General features: G+C 53.3%; 2 protein-coding genes across 5 annotated transcripts; one reads left to right on the forward strand and one right to left on the reverse strand.

Moving 5' to 3' along the window:
• Positions 1-918: 918 nt before the first annotated feature.
• On the reverse strand, positions 919-6,105 carry SNX11 (sorting nexin 11). 2 transcript variants are annotated; one of them, XM_015885615.3, is made up of 7 exons: positions 6,040-6,105; positions 3,375-3,423; positions 3,108-3,194; positions 2,905-3,005; positions 2,584-2,682; positions 2,225-2,437; positions 919-1,844 (listed from the first exon to the last, which is right to left on the reverse strand). In XM_015885615.3, exons 2-7 carry the CDS (start codon positions 3,393-3,395, stop codon positions 1,703-1,705), a joined length of 663 nt encoding a protein of 220 aa, XP_015741101.2. In that variant the 5' UTR covers positions 3,396-3,423; positions 6,040-6,105; the 3' UTR covers positions 919-1,702. The 2 variants fall into 2 exon arrangements, with proteins under 2 accessions (XP_015741101.2, XP_085388408.1); XM_085532282.1 differs by lacking the exon at positions 6,040-6,105 and adding an exon at positions 3,532-3,756.
• A 156-nt stretch (positions 6,106-6,261) lies between these two features.
• CBX1 (chromobox 1) lies at positions 6,262-14,801 on the forward strand. 3 transcript variants are annotated; one of them, XR_014940758.1, is made up of 5 exons: positions 6,262-6,394; positions 10,908-11,083; positions 11,412-11,589; positions 12,283-12,543; positions 13,036-13,342. XR_014940758.1 is itself a non-coding variant. In XM_015885618.3 (5 exons), the coding sequence occupies exons 2-5, from the start codon at positions 10,944-10,946 to the stop codon at positions 13,178-13,180; spliced, it is 558 nt and encodes a 185-aa protein (XP_015741104.1). In that variant the 5' UTR covers positions 6,262-6,394; positions 10,908-10,943; the 3' UTR covers positions 13,181-14,801. The 3 variants fall into 3 exon arrangements, 2 of the variants coding, with proteins under 2 accessions (XP_015741104.1, XP_015741105.1); XM_015885618.3 differs by having other exon boundaries at positions 12,283-12,377; positions 13,036-14,801; XM_015885619.3 differs by having other exon boundaries at positions 10,911-11,083; positions 12,283-12,377; positions 13,036-14,801.
• The last annotated feature ends 1,266 nt before the right edge of the window (positions 14,802-16,067 follow it).

Raw genomic sequence — 16,067 nt, forward strand, 5'->3', positions numbered from 1 at the left:
TTAAGGGGGGGGGCTCATAGTGCAGACCTGGGGCTATTGGGATGGGTTTGGGATGGGTTTGGGATGCCTAAAGCTCAGCTGGGCATGGGGGAGACCAATGGGATGGGGTTCTAATGGGGGTGCATGCAGCACTGGGGTGGCTCAGCCCCCCCCCTGCCCTACCCCCCCCCCCCCAATATGGTTCTGCCTCTGAATGAGTCACTGTTTTCCATTCAGCTTCACAGTCGATCAACACCACTAAAAATAATTCCCTCCTGCCTCTGACACGCTGCCAACACCGGGGCAGCAGCTGCACCCCCCCCCCATGGGGGAAAGATGGGCACCCTATGGGGGGTGGGGGGTAGGGGGGAGGAATGGAGCTCTGCTTGCAAAGCTGCTGAATCCCCATCAGCTCCAAAGGGAAACCATAGGGCTGGGTGAGATCCTGGTAGGGTGTGGAGTGAGGGATGCTCAGAGCAGGGCTGTAGTTGTAGGTTGAGAGCTGCTCTCAGCCCTGGTTGAAGGAGCGATGGCTGCAGGATGCTGTGCAGCCTATGGCCACAGCTGGCCTCACAGCTGAGCCATTCGGAGCTATGAGCAGACATGAATATGTATGAAAGAAAAGGGGGGGGAGAGATGCAGCCAATGGCACCAGCAGCTGCCAGCCTTCACCATGAACTCCTATTGACATTGCTGCTTTCCAACCTCTGCAAACCCCAAACCCTCTGTGTGCAAACAACCAGCCCTATGGATCTCACCCCCCAACTCACCTCTCCCTCTAGGTGAGCCGTCCCAGCAGGTTCAGCCCTACAGGGAGAGCTGCAATCAGCTGCTCCGTTCCCTACAGCCATCCATCTCCTATTAGTTTGGCCTGGGTTCTGGTTTGGCTCCTTCCACCCACGCAGCCAAGGACAGACAGCAGCAAACAGCAAACAAACCTCTTCTACTTGGGTTTTATTTCAAGTCAGAGCACGTCAGCTCTGCCTCTACCAGTGCTCAGGGTGTAGGAAAAGGTGCAGGAGCAGCAGCAAAAGTAACCAGGGCCCCAAGCACTGCCAGGCACCCACTGCAAGGCAGTTGAATGCTGCATTGATCTGAGCAAGCTCCCTCCTGGCTGTGAGCCCCCCATTCTCCTCCCATTGTGCTATTGAGGGGCAGAAAGGTTTGTTCTCCTGCAGGATCCCATCTGGAAGGGGTGGCTGCATAAATAGGTTGGGGGGGGTCCATCTCTATTTGTCCCAGCACAGCCTCCATGTAAAGGGGGAAGCACAAGGGCTGACCCAAAGGGATCTGATGGGCATCAACCAGCTCCCATTCCAAGTGTGAGGCTGCACACAATACAGCCAGCACATCCCACCGTGCCCAGGGAATGCACTGAGAACATGGGGGCCTTGCTGGCATCGTGACCTAACCAAGCCCTGCTACTACTCCAATTGGAGAGCAAAGGCCACGGGGATAACAAACACAGGTTTCACTAACCACTAGATCTCTTCTGCAAAGAGAAGAGCTACAAAACACACTGCCTGGGACATCAAGGACAGCTGAAAGTCATCAAGGAAGAGAACACACGAGCCCCGGACACCACAGAGCTAAGGGGAAAGCTGTGATCCCAGCACAGCCCCATTCCCTGCCTTGCCAGCCTGGCTTCCCTCTGGCTCAACCAGCAGCAGCTCCAGACAGAGCTGCAGGTCCTGGGCAAGGCAGGCGAGGTCACTGTAACCATTTACTGAGTCTCTTGCTGTCCACCCAAAGGCTCTGATGGTTCATCCGGGCTGTCCGAGTGCGTGTCATCCATGCCAAAGTCAGTCCAGTGTGGGATGCTCTCCAGGCAGCTCAGCCCCTGTGTGGCCCCCAGGCTGGCACAGCTGAAAAGAGAGAAAGCAGTCAGAGCTTTGGCATCCACTGCAGCGGCTGCTTGTGGTTGTACACAAGGGCAGCACCACCAGTTAAAGAGGCAGATGGTGCTGGTAGCAGCGAGGAAAACACAGCTACAACCTGCATACCTGCCCTGTTAGCTCTGGTTGCTGCCACAAACCCTCTCCTTCAAGCAAAAAGAGCCCTATCTTAAACACTGCTGGACTCTGGATGCTTCTTTCTTCCCATTCATTGAATGGAATGCAGGGCACCAACTGGCTCAGGGTGCTGCCAGCAGCAGGTCTGCTCCAACCAGCTCTATGCACAGCAAAAGAGCTGGGATCTACCCCATTGCAGTGCCCTGTGGTTGGTCTTTCCCTGCCTGCATTACCTGCCATGCACAGCTCCTCCTGGCAGCAGCGTAGGGCGACTCTCCTCCTCCTGCACCCAGCCACAGTTGGACATGGCGTAGTGCAGGATGGCTTCTGTCACTGTCTGCGAGCCTTGGCCTTGCACACATGCCTCTATGTCGGGCACAGAGAGCTGGCTCTGCAGGAAGAGGTGCAGCCGGCTGTCGGAGAGGAGGACAACGTTCTGCACAACCCTGTGTATGAAGAGAAAGGGCTGAGGCAGGTTGTGCAGGAGCACAGAGAACTCTGAGCCCTGCCCAGACAGCTCACACTGCCCAGCAGCAGATCCATCTCACAAACAGCATCTCCTAAGTGCTGCATCCAAAGGAGCTTCACTCACTTTTCCAAGAACTGCTGCAACCCTTGTCTCCTCTTCTCAATGAATTCATCCGTGCTCCCCACAAAGAAGGTGGATTTCCCAGGCAGATCTGGGACAGGCCTGAAAGAAAAGAGCAGAGGGAGCAGCTCAGGGTCAAATCACCCCAGCAATGGAGCAAGAAGGTTTGGGGGCACCACATCTGGCAGCAGCTGGATCCCATCAGTGCCATCCACATCTGGAGGAAGCCACCCTTCTCTGTGAGCACATAAGACACCCAGAGCAATCAATGGAGCTGTGGTGTCTGGCTGCTGGGGTAAAGCAAGGAGCTCAGGGCATGCTTACACCAAGCCAGCATTCTTCTGCAGCTGCTTCCTCAGCCACACGAACTCACGGTAGCGGCGCCGCACGCATGAGGTCTTGGCTGTGAAGGCCTTGCTGTTGGTCTGCATAAGGAAAACGAGAACACAGATATAACCCTCTCATCTGAGGGGCAAAGAGGGATGTGAGCTTTGTGGTTTCCCCACTTTCCAGCAACCACAACTTACGTGGAGGAAGATCTTATAATCCACATAGGAGTTCCAGGAGCCTTCGTTCTGCACTCGAGGGTCCTGAACACGCACCGTGGTCAACTCCTGGAGCACAAACATTGCCCTGAGCACAGTGCAGAACAACCAGCCTCATCCCCATCCACCCCCCAGCTCTGCCCCCTGTTTGGTGTTCAGCACCTCTCACCCCTCAATGCATCACTCAGGGCTCCAGCATTGCCACACTCCAACCAGGAACAGATAAAACCACATCAATAGGCTCCTTACCTCCTCTCGGCTCTCCAACATCCTAGAGCCAGAGCCCAGAAGGAAACATCTGCATAGAGGAAAAAGGATTCAGTAGGAAGAGATAATCAGGATCCCCCCCCCCCCGTCCTCATCACACCCCCAAGTCCTGGCACAGCTGATCCTATCCATTAGCCACCATGAAATAAAGAGGATGCAACCAAGTCCAGCAGTCCCCAGGGCACAGAGCAAAGCAGCATTAACCTCCCATATGCTCCATAGGCCACACAGCCCCATCAGGCTCCTGCTGGAGGCTGCTCCATGACCAGAACTGGGACTTCTCCTTGTACCTCCATAGGAGAGAAAAGGATGGAAGAGCCCAGCCCCTCTCCAAGCCGCATGGGCAGTTCTGCACTGAAACATCAGCGCAGCCAGTTCAGGTGGTGAGGAGATAACTCAGCTTTGATCACAGCTTCCTCCTCTCACCAGCCTCCCCCTCCTGTCTGCCCAGCACAAGCAAAGCAGCCACCCCCCCCCCCAGCCAGCATCCTCCCACTGTTAGAGCAGCCTGCTCCCCTCCCTTAGACCAGCCCAGCTCCTGCTGCTGCCCCAGCACGTCTCCCATTAGCAGCAGACCCAAACCAGGCCGCTCCTCTTGGGCTCTTTCACAATTCAACTGAACAAGCAACAAACTCCAGACCACGATTTCCCCCTCTGGTTTAGATGTCGTGCCTTCATTGCAACCACTTGCAACCACCCTCCCTCCCCAGCACTCCATGATACCCTCAGCTCTCCCATTTTGTTCTGCCATGAGCTGCCTGTCTCTATCTCCACCACATCCCTCAGGCTCTGCTGGGCCCCCAGCTGATTTGCTGCCCCATTGCATTCTCCTGCATTAATCCCTGTTGTGCAACGATAGCACAGACACGGTGCCAGCACTGCGAGGAAGAGACAGGACACACAGTCCCCACACCCCACAGCAGCACAGACCAACCCATCTCAGTGTCCCCTCCCTGGTCTGGACCACACAGAATAGCAAAGCTGGCAGACAAAGTGTCCTGGTTTCACCTCTGTTTTATTGTGCAAAGCATTTAGAGCCCCTGGGATGAACCTGAGGTTCAGGACACAGCCCCAGCTCCTGAGGGACACAGAGCAGAGAGGCACAACAACCCTTCACCTGTTCCCTATTCCTGGAGCTTTGCCTTTTAGGCCATGGGAGCTGCCAAGTGCTGGGTAACATTGCGAGCTCAGCCTTTATTTATCCGCTGGGTTGTGAAGCAAAGCTCTTCTGAAGGCTGAGCTAATTTTAGCTGGGACAAGGGGAGGAGTGAAGCACCATCCACGCTACAGAAAAAAATCCGGCTCCACCGGTTTGTAAGATCTCACTGGTCTGATCCAATGCACAGGAGGTGGAAATGGACGGCAGAGAAAAGCTGAGGGCACAAAGCAAAGAGCCCCAGGCCCAGTGCAGGCAGCTCTGGGGTATCTCACAGTGACAGCTCTCAGTGGGGCTGGGTCAGGCTGCTGCTGCTGCTGCTGTTTCCAATTTGAGCTGTAAGCGAGTGGGTGAGGGGAACAGACCAAAAAAACCCCACCATATTTCAGCTCATGTGATCCTCCCCTTTGGGGACCGAGGGCAGGAAAAGGAGCCAAATGTGCCACCAGTCACCATGCAGGGCTGAGCAATGGGTGCTCAGCAATCCCAGGCAGCAAAAACACAACAGAGATGAGAGAAAACAGCCCTCATAGGATAGCAGAGGGGTTGGGTTGCTCAGCTATGGGAGGTTGATTACAAAGGACTGGGGGGCTGCTGCTCTATGGGGTGGGATGGATGAGGATGGGGGGGAATGGATGGGGATGGGGTGGGATGGATGGGGATGGGGGGGGATGGATGAGGATGGGGGGGGATGGATGAGGATGGGGGGGAATAGATGGGGATGGGGGGGAATAGATGGGGATGGGGGGGAACAGATGGGGATGGGGGGGAACGGATGGGGATGGGGGGGAATAGATGAGGATGGGGGGGAATAGATGAGGATGGGGGGGAATAGATGGGGATGGGGGGGAATAGATGGGGATGGGGGGGAATGGATGGGGATGGGGGGGGGATGGATGAGGATGGGGGGGGGATGGATGAGGATGGGGTGGAATAGATGGAGATGGGGGGATGGATGAGGATGGGGGGGGAAGGGGCTGCCCTGGGAGGGGTCCCACAGCCCCACAGATCCCAGTGCTGCCCCAATGAGCAGAGCAGGACGGAGCACAGCCCCAGGCCTGGCTCAGCATTGGAAAGCACACATATCCCACAGCCACACATTCACAACGAGCATCAAACCATCCCATTTAAGCTTGATTTAGGGCTAATTGCCCTTCACTCCATAAACCACAGGCAGAAAGCAGCTTTGGGGCGGCTCTAAGCACTTATAACAGATCCTTTTTGGGGTCTTTAACTTCAGATCCGAATTAAGGGCCCTCAATGGGGGCTCCCTATATTCCCCCCCCTCCCCATTCCCCCATTCATTTCCCCATAGGGGTCTCGACTTGCTGTAGGATTCCGCCTTCCAACACCAAACCGAAGGCCTCCCCCTCTCTATACCCCCATAGGAAGCCATACACCCTCCCCCCTACCTGCTCCCCATACAGATCTCAGCATTACAACCCGTATTTAGGACCAAACCCACCCCCTCCCCTTTAAGACCCCCCTCACCTCCTCACTCCGAACGCGGCCCCTTTAAACCGCACGGCGGCGCGGCGGCCTAGTAGCGCGGGCTGCACTTCCTCTTCCGCCTCGCGCGGGGGCACGCTGGGAACTGTAGTTCGTACCGGCAGCCTACACCTCCCATCATACCCCGTGGCAGCGTATTTATGAAGAAGAGACGGACTTCATCTCCCACAGTGCACCGCGGTGGGTGCGGGTCGCGGCGCATGCGTGGTGAAGAGCGGCGGGTATTGAGGCTGGCCGGGCTCTTTTGTTCGACGGAGGCAGACGGAGAGCGCCAGGCCCGAGGCCTCGGCCCCTTGTAGGCCGCTTCTATTGGGATCCATTGGCGGGGCTGTGTAAGGTCGGTGTGACGGTGTAGGCCGCGGTTACCGGTTGTGTGTGTGTATGAGGTGATGGGGGGGGGTTAGGGCTGAGGCGGGGCCGTGAGGGGACAAAGCCGGGCCTGGAGAGTGAACGGAGCGGGGTAGGCCGCGCTTAAATGGGGGGGGGGGTTAAAAGGGGGTTAATGGGGGGGGGGGTCGTGCCTTTAAACTGGGGGGGGATGGATGGGGGGGGGGGCTTGAAGGGCACGGGGGGGTTCGGACCCCCGGAGGAGGGGGATGTATATATATATATGGGGGGGGTGAGGATGGGGGTCTGTGTTGTGGGGGGGGATGTATGTTTTGTGGGGGGGGGAGTTCTATGTTGTATGTGTGGGGGGGGGGCTATGTTGTGTGTGGGGGGGGTCTATGTTTGTGTGTGTGTGGGGGGGGAATCTATGTTGTGGGGGGGTATATATATATATATGGGGGGAGGATCTATGTTGTGTGTGGGGGGGGATATGTGTATATATATATATATATGGGGGGGGAGGATCTGTGTTGTGGGGGGGGTGGTGTGGTGCCCCCCCCCCCCCCCCGCTGTGGTTGGGGTGGGAGTTGAGCTTTTATACTCGGTGTTGGTATGAAGCTGAGAGGGCAAAGAGTCTCTATGAGCCTTCAGGCAATGCGAGGATCCCCCGTGTATTATAGGGGAGGGGAGGATGGAATTGAGGAGCTGTGAGCTGGTCATAAAGTGGTTAAGGTTGGAAATGAGCCCCTCAGGTCCCAATGACTCTCAGTGCCACATCCCTCCCCTGCTGGTGACACTCCCACCTCCCTCTTTCTCTTACTGAGATGAAGTTGTTCCTGGTACCCGACACTTGAAGCCTTCACCTCCCACCCTAAAACTGAGGCTATCGTGGTAATGCTTTGCTTTCCTCCATTTACACAAAGGAGGAACGCAGCCCTCTGTTCTCACCATCAGCTTTTGGCTGGTTTAAAGGAGTTCAGGTCTGTCTGCCTTACCATACAACCCCTGTCTGTAGGATGGGGTTTGGAGCTCGAGCTCTTTGCCATCCAAGCCATACAACCCCTGTCTATGGGATGGGGTTTGGAGCTCAAGCTCTGTAACACCCCAGCTGTGTGTATTTATCTTTAAATCCAGAGGTTGTCTCCTTGATTGTGAATTAACTGGTGTGGCTGAGCTCAAAGCTTGTGGTTTTCCTTTAGTTTCATCCCTTCTCGAAGCTTTAAGCTTTCACTCGTACTTTCTATGGGGTGTTTTATGCCACGTTCAGGTTCTGGAGCTTGAAAGGTTTTATGTTCTGTTTCCCACTTTAACATATCGGTGCCTTCTGCCTCCCCCCGACACGTGCAGAATAAACTTGGAGTGTTTAAGTTCCTTGCAGAGCTCTGGGCCAAGGCAGAAGGGAGGAAACGTTTCAAGTTTGGAACTCATTAAAGCAAAGCTGAACTGTTCAGCCTTTAAGGTGCAGCTCATGGAACCGGGCTGTATTCAGCCCCAAGCTCTGGCTGTCCACGTTTTATTCCTTGGCTCTCCCTTTGTTAAGCTTCCTACTGAAGAGATGAACACGAGGCACGTTGGAAAGGCAGCAGTTGTCCCTCAGCAGCATCCATTCCATTCCCCACTGCCCCAGGAAGCACAGTGAGCCGAGCTTTGTGCTGCTCCATGCCATCAACCCAAGCTCTGTTGCTCCTCCGCCTGCTATTCCTGGCCCTATAAAGCAGCCTTTTGTGCACACCTTCATGCTGGGCCTCTCTTTATTTTTCCCCCTGCCCTTTTACTGGGCTTTGAATTCTTTTCAAGTGCCTTAGGTGTGTCAGATGCTTTTCCCTATTAGCTTCAGACCAAGGAGTCGTTCTTTCAATCTCTCACTGCTCTGCTTTCCTTTTCACAAAGGATTTCAGCCTTGCCTTGAGCGTTAGGTAGGAAGCAGCTAATGGAAAACAGAAGGACTTAGGGCAGGGTTTCTAGACTCAGGATGGGTTTTTTTCAGTGTAAACCAAACTTTTTTCACCCGTTAAGCGAAGGAAAATTGAAGTCGAACATAGGAAACGCGTGCTACTTAATGAGACCTCTCATAGGGCAGGATAATCCAGCATCACATCCTATAGATGTGAGCAGATCTGTTGTCCATTGCCTCTGCTGTGTTCCAACCACAAACCAACAGTGCTCTGCGTGGTTTGTTTTCTATCAGGGTTTGAAATCCCCTCGTTGCAAAGGCTTCGATCTCTCCCGAATCCCTTTGTCGTGCTCCAGCCTCCCTGACTGCAGTGCAGAGAAAGGCCTGCACAGCAGCTCCAGCCTCTGCAACGCCGGGCTCTGCAGCAGCTGCTGTGCTGGGGCTGCAGATGTTCTGTGCTGCATTGAGCCCCAGCACCACCAGGCCCCCTGGGTTCTGTTCCTGGCCTGCTTTCTTCAAGTTGCTTTGCATCTGTATCTTCTCTGCCCTTCCTGTAATACAGTGATGGAGCTGTGGCATAGCATTGCTTGCACTGCTCTGTGGCTTTAATCCTTCTTCCATTGCTGCCCATCTCATTCCCAGCTCTGGTTCCTCCCCAGACTTTGATCCAGGGAACCACCGCAACCCCGGATCCAAGGCAACAACTGCAGTGTATGTGACTGAGATCCCTTTGGCTGCAGCTGAGCACAAATCCCATCTGGGAGCAGGGAACCTCAAGATCTCACCCCTACGGGCCCTTTATTCCACATCCAGGTTGTGCCTCAGTGCGTGGAGGATCCTCCTCCCCCGCGGGGGCGAAGGGGAGGAAGGAGCTGCCAAAGGAATTCCAGAGTGAAACTGGAGCCTGGCTTCCTGCAGGCGCTGGCAGCTCGGCCTTGTTGCATTGCACAGCCTTGGGCTCGCCTCCACCCAGCATCCAGTCAATACCCAGTGAATATCTGACTGTGCCTTAGCCTGGGAGCAGGGCAGGGAAAAGCCTTTCTGCTCCATGATGTTGTTTCAACAAGCTGTTTCCAGCTTTTACTTCCCCCCCTACACACACAGGAATGGGGCAGGAAATCTGTATCCTCTCGAGGTTGGGTGTGCTGTGATATTTAATAAAGGAGCCCTGTGGTAGCTGTGCCCCTGCAGTGCCAATATCCCTGTCATCACTCCAGCTGTTGGGCTTTACAGCCTGGGCAGCTCCTCATGGCTTCACACAGCTCTCAGAGGAGGCTTCGTCTCCTCTGATGGATGCTGCAGCTCTAACACAACCAGCTCTTTTCCTGTCTCCATCTCCAGCCTGCTCTGCTGCTGACCCCTCTTCTTCCAAAGCCACCAGGTAAACTCAAAGCAACACAGCCCTGTGCTGAAGGAGGGCTGTTGTCACGCCTGGCCCAGCACAGTGTGTGCTCCGAGCAGCAGCAAGGTCCAAAATCCAAACATTGGAGCTCTGTGTGTGCCAAACAGAGAAGTGCTGCTTTCTCTCTCTGTACTTTCCATGCTCCTTGGCTGCCCTTAGGGCCTGTCTGTGAGACAGCAGCACAGACAGGGTGGTCTGGAGCGTGTGGCCTCAGCTGTGTCCCTCCTGTCTTCTCAGTTGGGGCTTCTGGTGTGAACTAGTCGTTCATATTATGGGCTTTGTGGGCCTCATTTTTGAGCCTTATCCTTTGAATAGAGCTTTAATGGCAGCTGATCAACTCGGCAACATCTTGTGCAAAGGGAGCTTGCTCAGCTGAGAGCTGAGATTGTTCCTAACTCTGACATCTCCCATTCGTGTAAATCTGTGGGATTCTTGTTTTGCTGTATAAACTAAGTAGATTTTTGTCAGCTGAAACGTTCGAAATCACCTGAGCAGCAAAAACGAAACCTTTGGGCTGGTAATGTTTGACCAGCTCATCTTGCTTGGCAGCAAACACATTTCTTACTGGAACCAAAGCAGTGAAGCCAACAAGGCTCTGGGCAGCTGTTCAGCTGGGTGGGTGGGTGGGTGGGTGGCAATCACTGCTCTCAGGATACAGAGCCAGGACCAGGAGGTTTGGTCCTGGTAACAAAACCAGTGACTCAGTGTTGGTGACGTGAGGTAGGAAAGCTCAGCACCTCCCAGCCCTTTGGGCAGCCTGAATCAGGGCAGCCTTAGAACCTGAGGACAACGCTCCCATATTCCTTTCTTCAGGGTCTGAGCATCCTGTAAACCCTACAGTGCTCTGGGCTTGTGGCTCTGAGGCTGTTTGTATGCCCTGGAGATAAGGAGGATGAATATCCTAGAGCACACGTATGTAAAAACACCAAAGAGAAGGAAATAGGGAGCTCAGGATCAGGGATTGTCACTTGTGTTTAGTGTGAATTAACTGTTTATTAACTTTGCTTTCTCCCTCCCGCTGCTGTGTGGGTTTGCAAATGGTTTCCACAGCTCAGGACTGGGATGAGTGGAAGGGATTTGTGTGTTTCCTGCTTTAAAACTGCCTTTCCTCTACAACAGCCTTCTGTGCTGGGTACTCAGATGCAAAGCTGGGTACTGGATCTACTTTTGCTGCCTGGCAAAGGCAAACCTGACCTTAACACACACGTGTGATCTTTCCCATTTCAGCAGCGTCGCCCGTAAGCTGAAAAACTGGCCAGCACAATGGGAAAAAAACAGAACAAGAAGAAAGTAGAAGAGGTCTTAGAGGAAGAGGAGGAGGAGTATGTGGTGGAGAAGGTCCTGGATCGACGAGTGGTGAAGGGCAAAGTGGAATATCTGCTGAAATGGAAAGGCTTCTCCGAGTAAGTAAGCAAGAGGGAAACTGAGTTTTTACACATTCTGATAGTGATGGGTTGAGGGGGAATGGCTTTAATCTAAAAGAGGGGAGACTTAGGTCAGATTTGAGGCTGCCTTCCCTTTAACAGAGCATGCAGCAAGCAGGTAGACGAAATGAAATGCATTTCTTTCCTGGAAAGAGAAATAACTTTGTCCTGGTATCGCTGCCCTTATCTGTTTTGTGGGGTGAGGGCACAGAATGGTGCTGCTTCTCTCAGCAATCTCCACTTGATCTGATGTCAGGACTTTGTGTCTGTCCCTGTCTGTAAATTAAACTGCTGGTTTTGATTCCAGTGAAGATAACACATGGGAGCCAGAGGAGAACCTCGACTGCCCAGACCTCATTGCAGAGTTCCTTCAATCCCAGAAAACTGCACATGAGAGTGAGAAGTCTGAGGGAAGCAAACGCAAAGCAGAGTCTGACACGGAGGACAAAGGGGAGGAGAGCAAACCAAAGAAGAAGAAGGAGGAGGTGAGGCAGCGTGGGCTTTGTGTACTCACCTCCCTAGCTCTGCATTTGGCACAGTGTCCAGCAACTGGAGTAGCCGTGCTCTGAAACCTCGGTCAAATGGTTCTGCACAGAGGGGAGACCATTCCAGATCAGTGAGGCACAGCTGGATGCTTTAGAAAAGCTGCAGCTTTACAGAAAGAGGCACGAGCTGCTCCTCTGAGCCAGGCCTCTGTGAGAATCTAGAGCCGGTTTTAGCACTAAACTGAAAGGTCAGTCTTTGAACCTAAACGTGTGGAGCCACAGCTTCTCTTTAGCGGCCGCAAGGGGTAAAATGGGCTGCAGGGATCACCTGCTGCCTCCAAGAGAGGGAGCAGGGCAGAGCAGAGATCCTCCGTCTCAGGATGAAGAAGGACAAGGAAAAAGGGCTCTGCAGCCTGGTTTGTATCCTGGGAGCTGCTGAATCTCAGCCAGCACAAAAGTTTGAGCAGCTGTGCCTTGGGAATTGGATCCTCTGCTTGTGGCTTTGGGCTGCCCTGGGGCTCCAGGTCCCCTCTGTGCCATGGGTACACACCCAAGCCTGCTGGGCTGTCATTGCAGTCCAAGCATCTGATGGATGGAGGCTTTTTTGAGCAGCCCTCAGTGTATCTGTGTGTCCTGCAGCAGGGCTGTGAGCATCATCATTTGATGCTACAAGTGGAAACTTGTCTCTTACAGTCGGAGAAACCACGAGGTTTTGCCCGGGGCTTTGAACCAGAGCGGATCATCGGTGCCACAGATTCCAGCGGGGAGCTCATGTTCCTGATGAAGTGGTGAGTGTGTCTTTGTGTCTGTCATTTCTTCACTTATTCTGTGCCAGAGAGGGAAGGACCTGCGCCTGGGGAGTCCCTGCTACCTGGCACGAAATCTCTCACGATGGCGCTGCTGCCTGAGGTGACCCTCTCTGCGCTGAGACTAACGTGGATGTGAAAGAAGCAGGTAGGGCCCTTGGGATTGCGTGGCTCTTAAGATGCCCCCCCTGCAGCAGGCGCGAGCTTGGGGAGAAAGAGGGGTGTGACGTTGTGGCATTGAGTCATAGCTTCAGAAGCCCGCAGCCCAAGGAGAGCTGTGACCACGTCCCTTTCAGCTGTAGTGGAGCAGGGCTTGTCGCTGGTGCAGCTGGGAGCCAAACCAAGCAGGTGATGAAGGTGCAGGAGCCACTTGCTCTGTCTGAAGTATGGAGTAGCTGGGGAAGGGCTGCAGCTTTGATTTGGCTGCTGTCCCCGTGCCTGACAACACGGAGCTGAATTTGTGTCTGCTTTTGAGGGCTCACGTGCTGCTTCTCTGCACCAGAGCCACTCAGGAAGGGTTTGCTTTGGATTCTTTGAGTGGCCTGAGGGCTCCTCGGTTTTCCAACTGCTCGATTCTCTCCAGTTCTTCTGCCTTCCCCTCTGCAGCCCCCCTAATTTGCTCCTCTGCTCTGGCCTGTAGGAAGAACTCTGATGAGGCCGACCTGGTCCCCGCCAAGGAAGCCAACATCAAGTGCCCCCAGGTGGTCATCTCGTTCTATGAGGAGAGGTTGACATGGCATTCCTACCCCTCAGAGGACGATGACAAGAAAGAGGACAAGAACTAAACCCTGGCACCCACCTTGGCCAGCCTTTGTATAAAGATCTGAACTGTGGGTTTGAGCAAGAGGGGGGAGAACGCAGCTCTGCTCTATGGGGAGCGTAGAGATGGCTGGAGAAGATGCCCTTTGAAGAGACCAGTATGGTTTCTGTGCCCTACAGCTGCTCCACTGCTTTATGCAGCTTCATGCTGTGTACAGATTCAAACCAGCCCCACTCATTGGGGAAGGGGTGGGGGGAGGGAGGGAAGGGTGAGGGATATGGGGGTGTAGGGGGGGAGGCCATGGGATTTCCAGGCTGTCCATTTGGCAGCTTGTGGGAGAGGAAACCAAACCCCTTCCATGAAGGACTGTCACTGGTGATGGGTGGGCTGGGGTAAAGGAGTGCAGATGGATACTGCTCATTCTTCAAAGACCATCTCAACAACCCACAGCCTTCTTCCCAATAGTGTTAACTCTGCATTTTTACTGCGTAGCATGTGTGTAGGTTTGTTTGTTTGTTTGTTTTTTGAGGGGGGGGGGGGGGTTGTTTTATTTTCTGTTGTTGGTTTTATTTCTGTTCTGTTTTTCTTTTGCTGTTACTGGTGTATCGGTCTTTGGGGGGGGTGGGGGGGGGGAAGGGAGGGATGAAATTGGTCTGTTGTTTTATTGAGGGGAGGGAGGGAGGTGAGGTCTGATGATGATGTTTCCAGATCATTTACAGGTCATTTGTTTTTTAAGAACCTGAATTCACCAAACAGACAAAAATAAGAGCCCAGTATTGATGACCAGAATTAAGGAGACAGACAGGGATGCTGACATGAGGCTGTGAATGTCCGCAGCTTTGGAGCTGAGCTCCTCCAAACCCTCAGAGCAGTTTGTATTGAGGGGGGGGTGGGATGTTGGGGGGGGGGGGGAGACTTGTGAACATTCAAACTTGTGATTCGTATTGTCCTGAAGCAGAACTGCCACTTACTGACACACGCATTGTATGTGGGAGGGTGGGCTGGGGACGCATCTGAACCCTTTGAAAGCCTTTGTACCTGTTCTGTTTTACTTCTCCATCACAAGGTGCTATTTGTCAAAATGGAGGGGAGGGAAATAGGGATGGGGGGAAAAGACTTGTGACTATTGATTCCTTTTCCTACCTTAACTTGACTGTCCAGCCAGCAGCACTGGGCAACCTTCACATTTCACACATGGGAGAGAGAGGAAACAACGAACAGCACAAAGAAAATCAAAAAAGAGAATGAATTCCATATTCTCCCATAACAAGCAATTGGGTTTTGTTTTCTTCTTTAGGAGGGTCAGACATTGGTGCCGGAGTCAGATGAGTAACCCAGAACCTTTTTATTCTTACAAACCCAATTTCATTACAAACAATGACTTATTTAATGTCTGGAATTATGAGCCCAGCCAGACTCCTGGCACTTCCTTGTAGGTCGGTATGTATTTAGATTTGCATTGTACAAACCTTTGTTGTTCTTTATTTTTTTGTTTAAAAAAAGCATGTGTTTAGGTTCCTGTGAAAGAAAAAAAACCATTGTTGAAATGTAAAGTACGTGTTTGGATTTTAACTTCATCCCAAGCTCTGTCCGCTTTGGTTTGGTTTATTATTTTTGGGTCTCTCAATAAAATTTTAGATTTATAATCTTGATTTTTTTTCTTTTTTTTTCTCTTTTTCAACCCTTTTCCCCCCTTCCTCCATCTCTCTGTGCGTGAGCTCAGTGTAGAGCAGTGAGGAAGGGGGAAAAAACCAGCCCTTGGTGGTGCTGTAACCAGGTTAGATGTGGCCTCCAGCTCTCATCGAGGTGGCGACTGGAGCTGATGGCTGCGTCTTATTCATTGTGACTGCAGGAGAGACGCGGCGGAGGAGGATCGAAGCTGAAGGATTGAAGCTGAAGGAGTGAAGCTGAAGGATTGAAGCTGAAGGAGTGAAGCTGAAGGATTGAAGGTAAAGGCCTGAGTCGAGGATGCTCCTTGGGGCTGAGAGGCGTAGCTGTGATGTGGGACCTGTTTGATGGATGGAGATTGATGCTGTTCCTGGCCAGGACCCTGCAGTGTGTGGGTAAGTGGCTTTTCCTGCCCTTCTCATTGGGAAAGTGAACCAGGAGTTGTCGCTTTGTGTTTCCAAATGGGTTTTTTATGTTGTTCTTAAAGCTCTGCCGCTCGTTCTGGTGGCTGGAGATGGGAATGGCGTTGCTTTATTGCTTTGGCCTTACATGAGAGCTCACAGCCTTTAGCATAGAGGAAGGCAAAGCTGTGCCCCCTCTGCTTGGCCCCCTGGCTCTCAGTGCCATAGCGCAGCCCTTGGCAGGGGCTGAGGTTTGACTGGGGTTTTCTGGCATAGAATTTCCAGCACCCACAGGGTGTGAGATGGAGCAGGGAGCAGCACTGAGGTTTTGGGTGGTGTTCAGCTGTTCTGCCAGTGCCTGTAAAACTATGCAGCCCATTGAAATCCAGGCTATTCGCAGCACTGGCAGCGTGCTGAAATGTCTTCCATGAGCCGGTAGCCAGCAGCAGCAGCAGCAATTAAACCAGTGTTAATCACTGCAATTGGAAGGAGGAACGTCCACTTAATTGGACATAAGGAGGATGAAGCTCCTTGGAGAGGCTCTGGGCCGATTGATGGCCATGGGGGGCTGGAAGCTGCTGGAGCTTGGAGGGATGTGGGGCTCCTGATGGGGCAGAGCATCATACTGAGCTCAGCTCTATGTGCTGGGAGCTGGGGGGGGTTGTGGTGGTGGGTTCAGTGCTCAAAGCTGGGGCTCAGGCTGAGATCAGAGGGAGGAGGCTCTGTTGGTGGGTAAGTGCTTCCTGCCTTGGGAAATGAAAGGTCTGCTCAGCACCTGAGCTGTGCTGGCCCTTAGTGCCCAGCAGAAGGGAGACAAACCCATCCCCTCCTGTTATAAGGGGT

The sequence above is a fragment of the Coturnix japonica genome, unplaced genomic scaffold (assembly GCF_054131305.1).
Source record: "Coturnix japonica strain WE unplaced genomic scaffold, WE-NBRP24 Scf049, whole genome shotgun sequence".
Taxonomy (NCBI): Eukaryota; Metazoa; Chordata; class Aves; order Galliformes; family Phasianidae; genus Coturnix; species Coturnix japonica.

What these genes read in the sequence shown, in the direction of transcription:
- SNX11 (XM_015885615.3), bottom strand. Translation starts at nt 3,395, where the DNA reads ATGTTGGAGAGCCGAGAGGAG. An exon ending in CAGAAGAATGCTGGCTTGGT is followed by an intron (nt 2,683 to 2,904) that starts GTAAGCATGCCC and finishes CTTTTCTTTCAG; the next exon opens with GCCTGTCCCAGATCTGCCTG. An exon ending in TTGCAGCAGTTCTTGGAAAA is followed by an intron (nt 2,438 to 2,583) that starts GTGAGTGAAGCT and finishes CTTCATACACAG; the next exon opens with GGTTGTGCAGAACGTTGTCC.
- CBX1 (XM_015885618.3), top strand. Translation starts at nt 10,944, where the DNA reads ATGGGAAAAAAACAGAACAAGAAGAAAGTAGAAGAGGTCTTAGAGGAA. An exon ending in CAAAGAAGAAGAAGGAGGAG is followed by an intron (nt 11,590 to 12,282) that starts GTGAGGCAGCGT and finishes TGTCTCTTACAG; the next exon opens with TCGGAGAAACCACGAGGTTT. An exon ending in CTCATGTTCCTGATGAAGTG is followed by an intron (nt 12,378 to 13,035) that starts GTGAGTGTGTCT and finishes TCTGGCCTGTAG; the next exon opens with GAAGAACTCTGATGAGGCCG.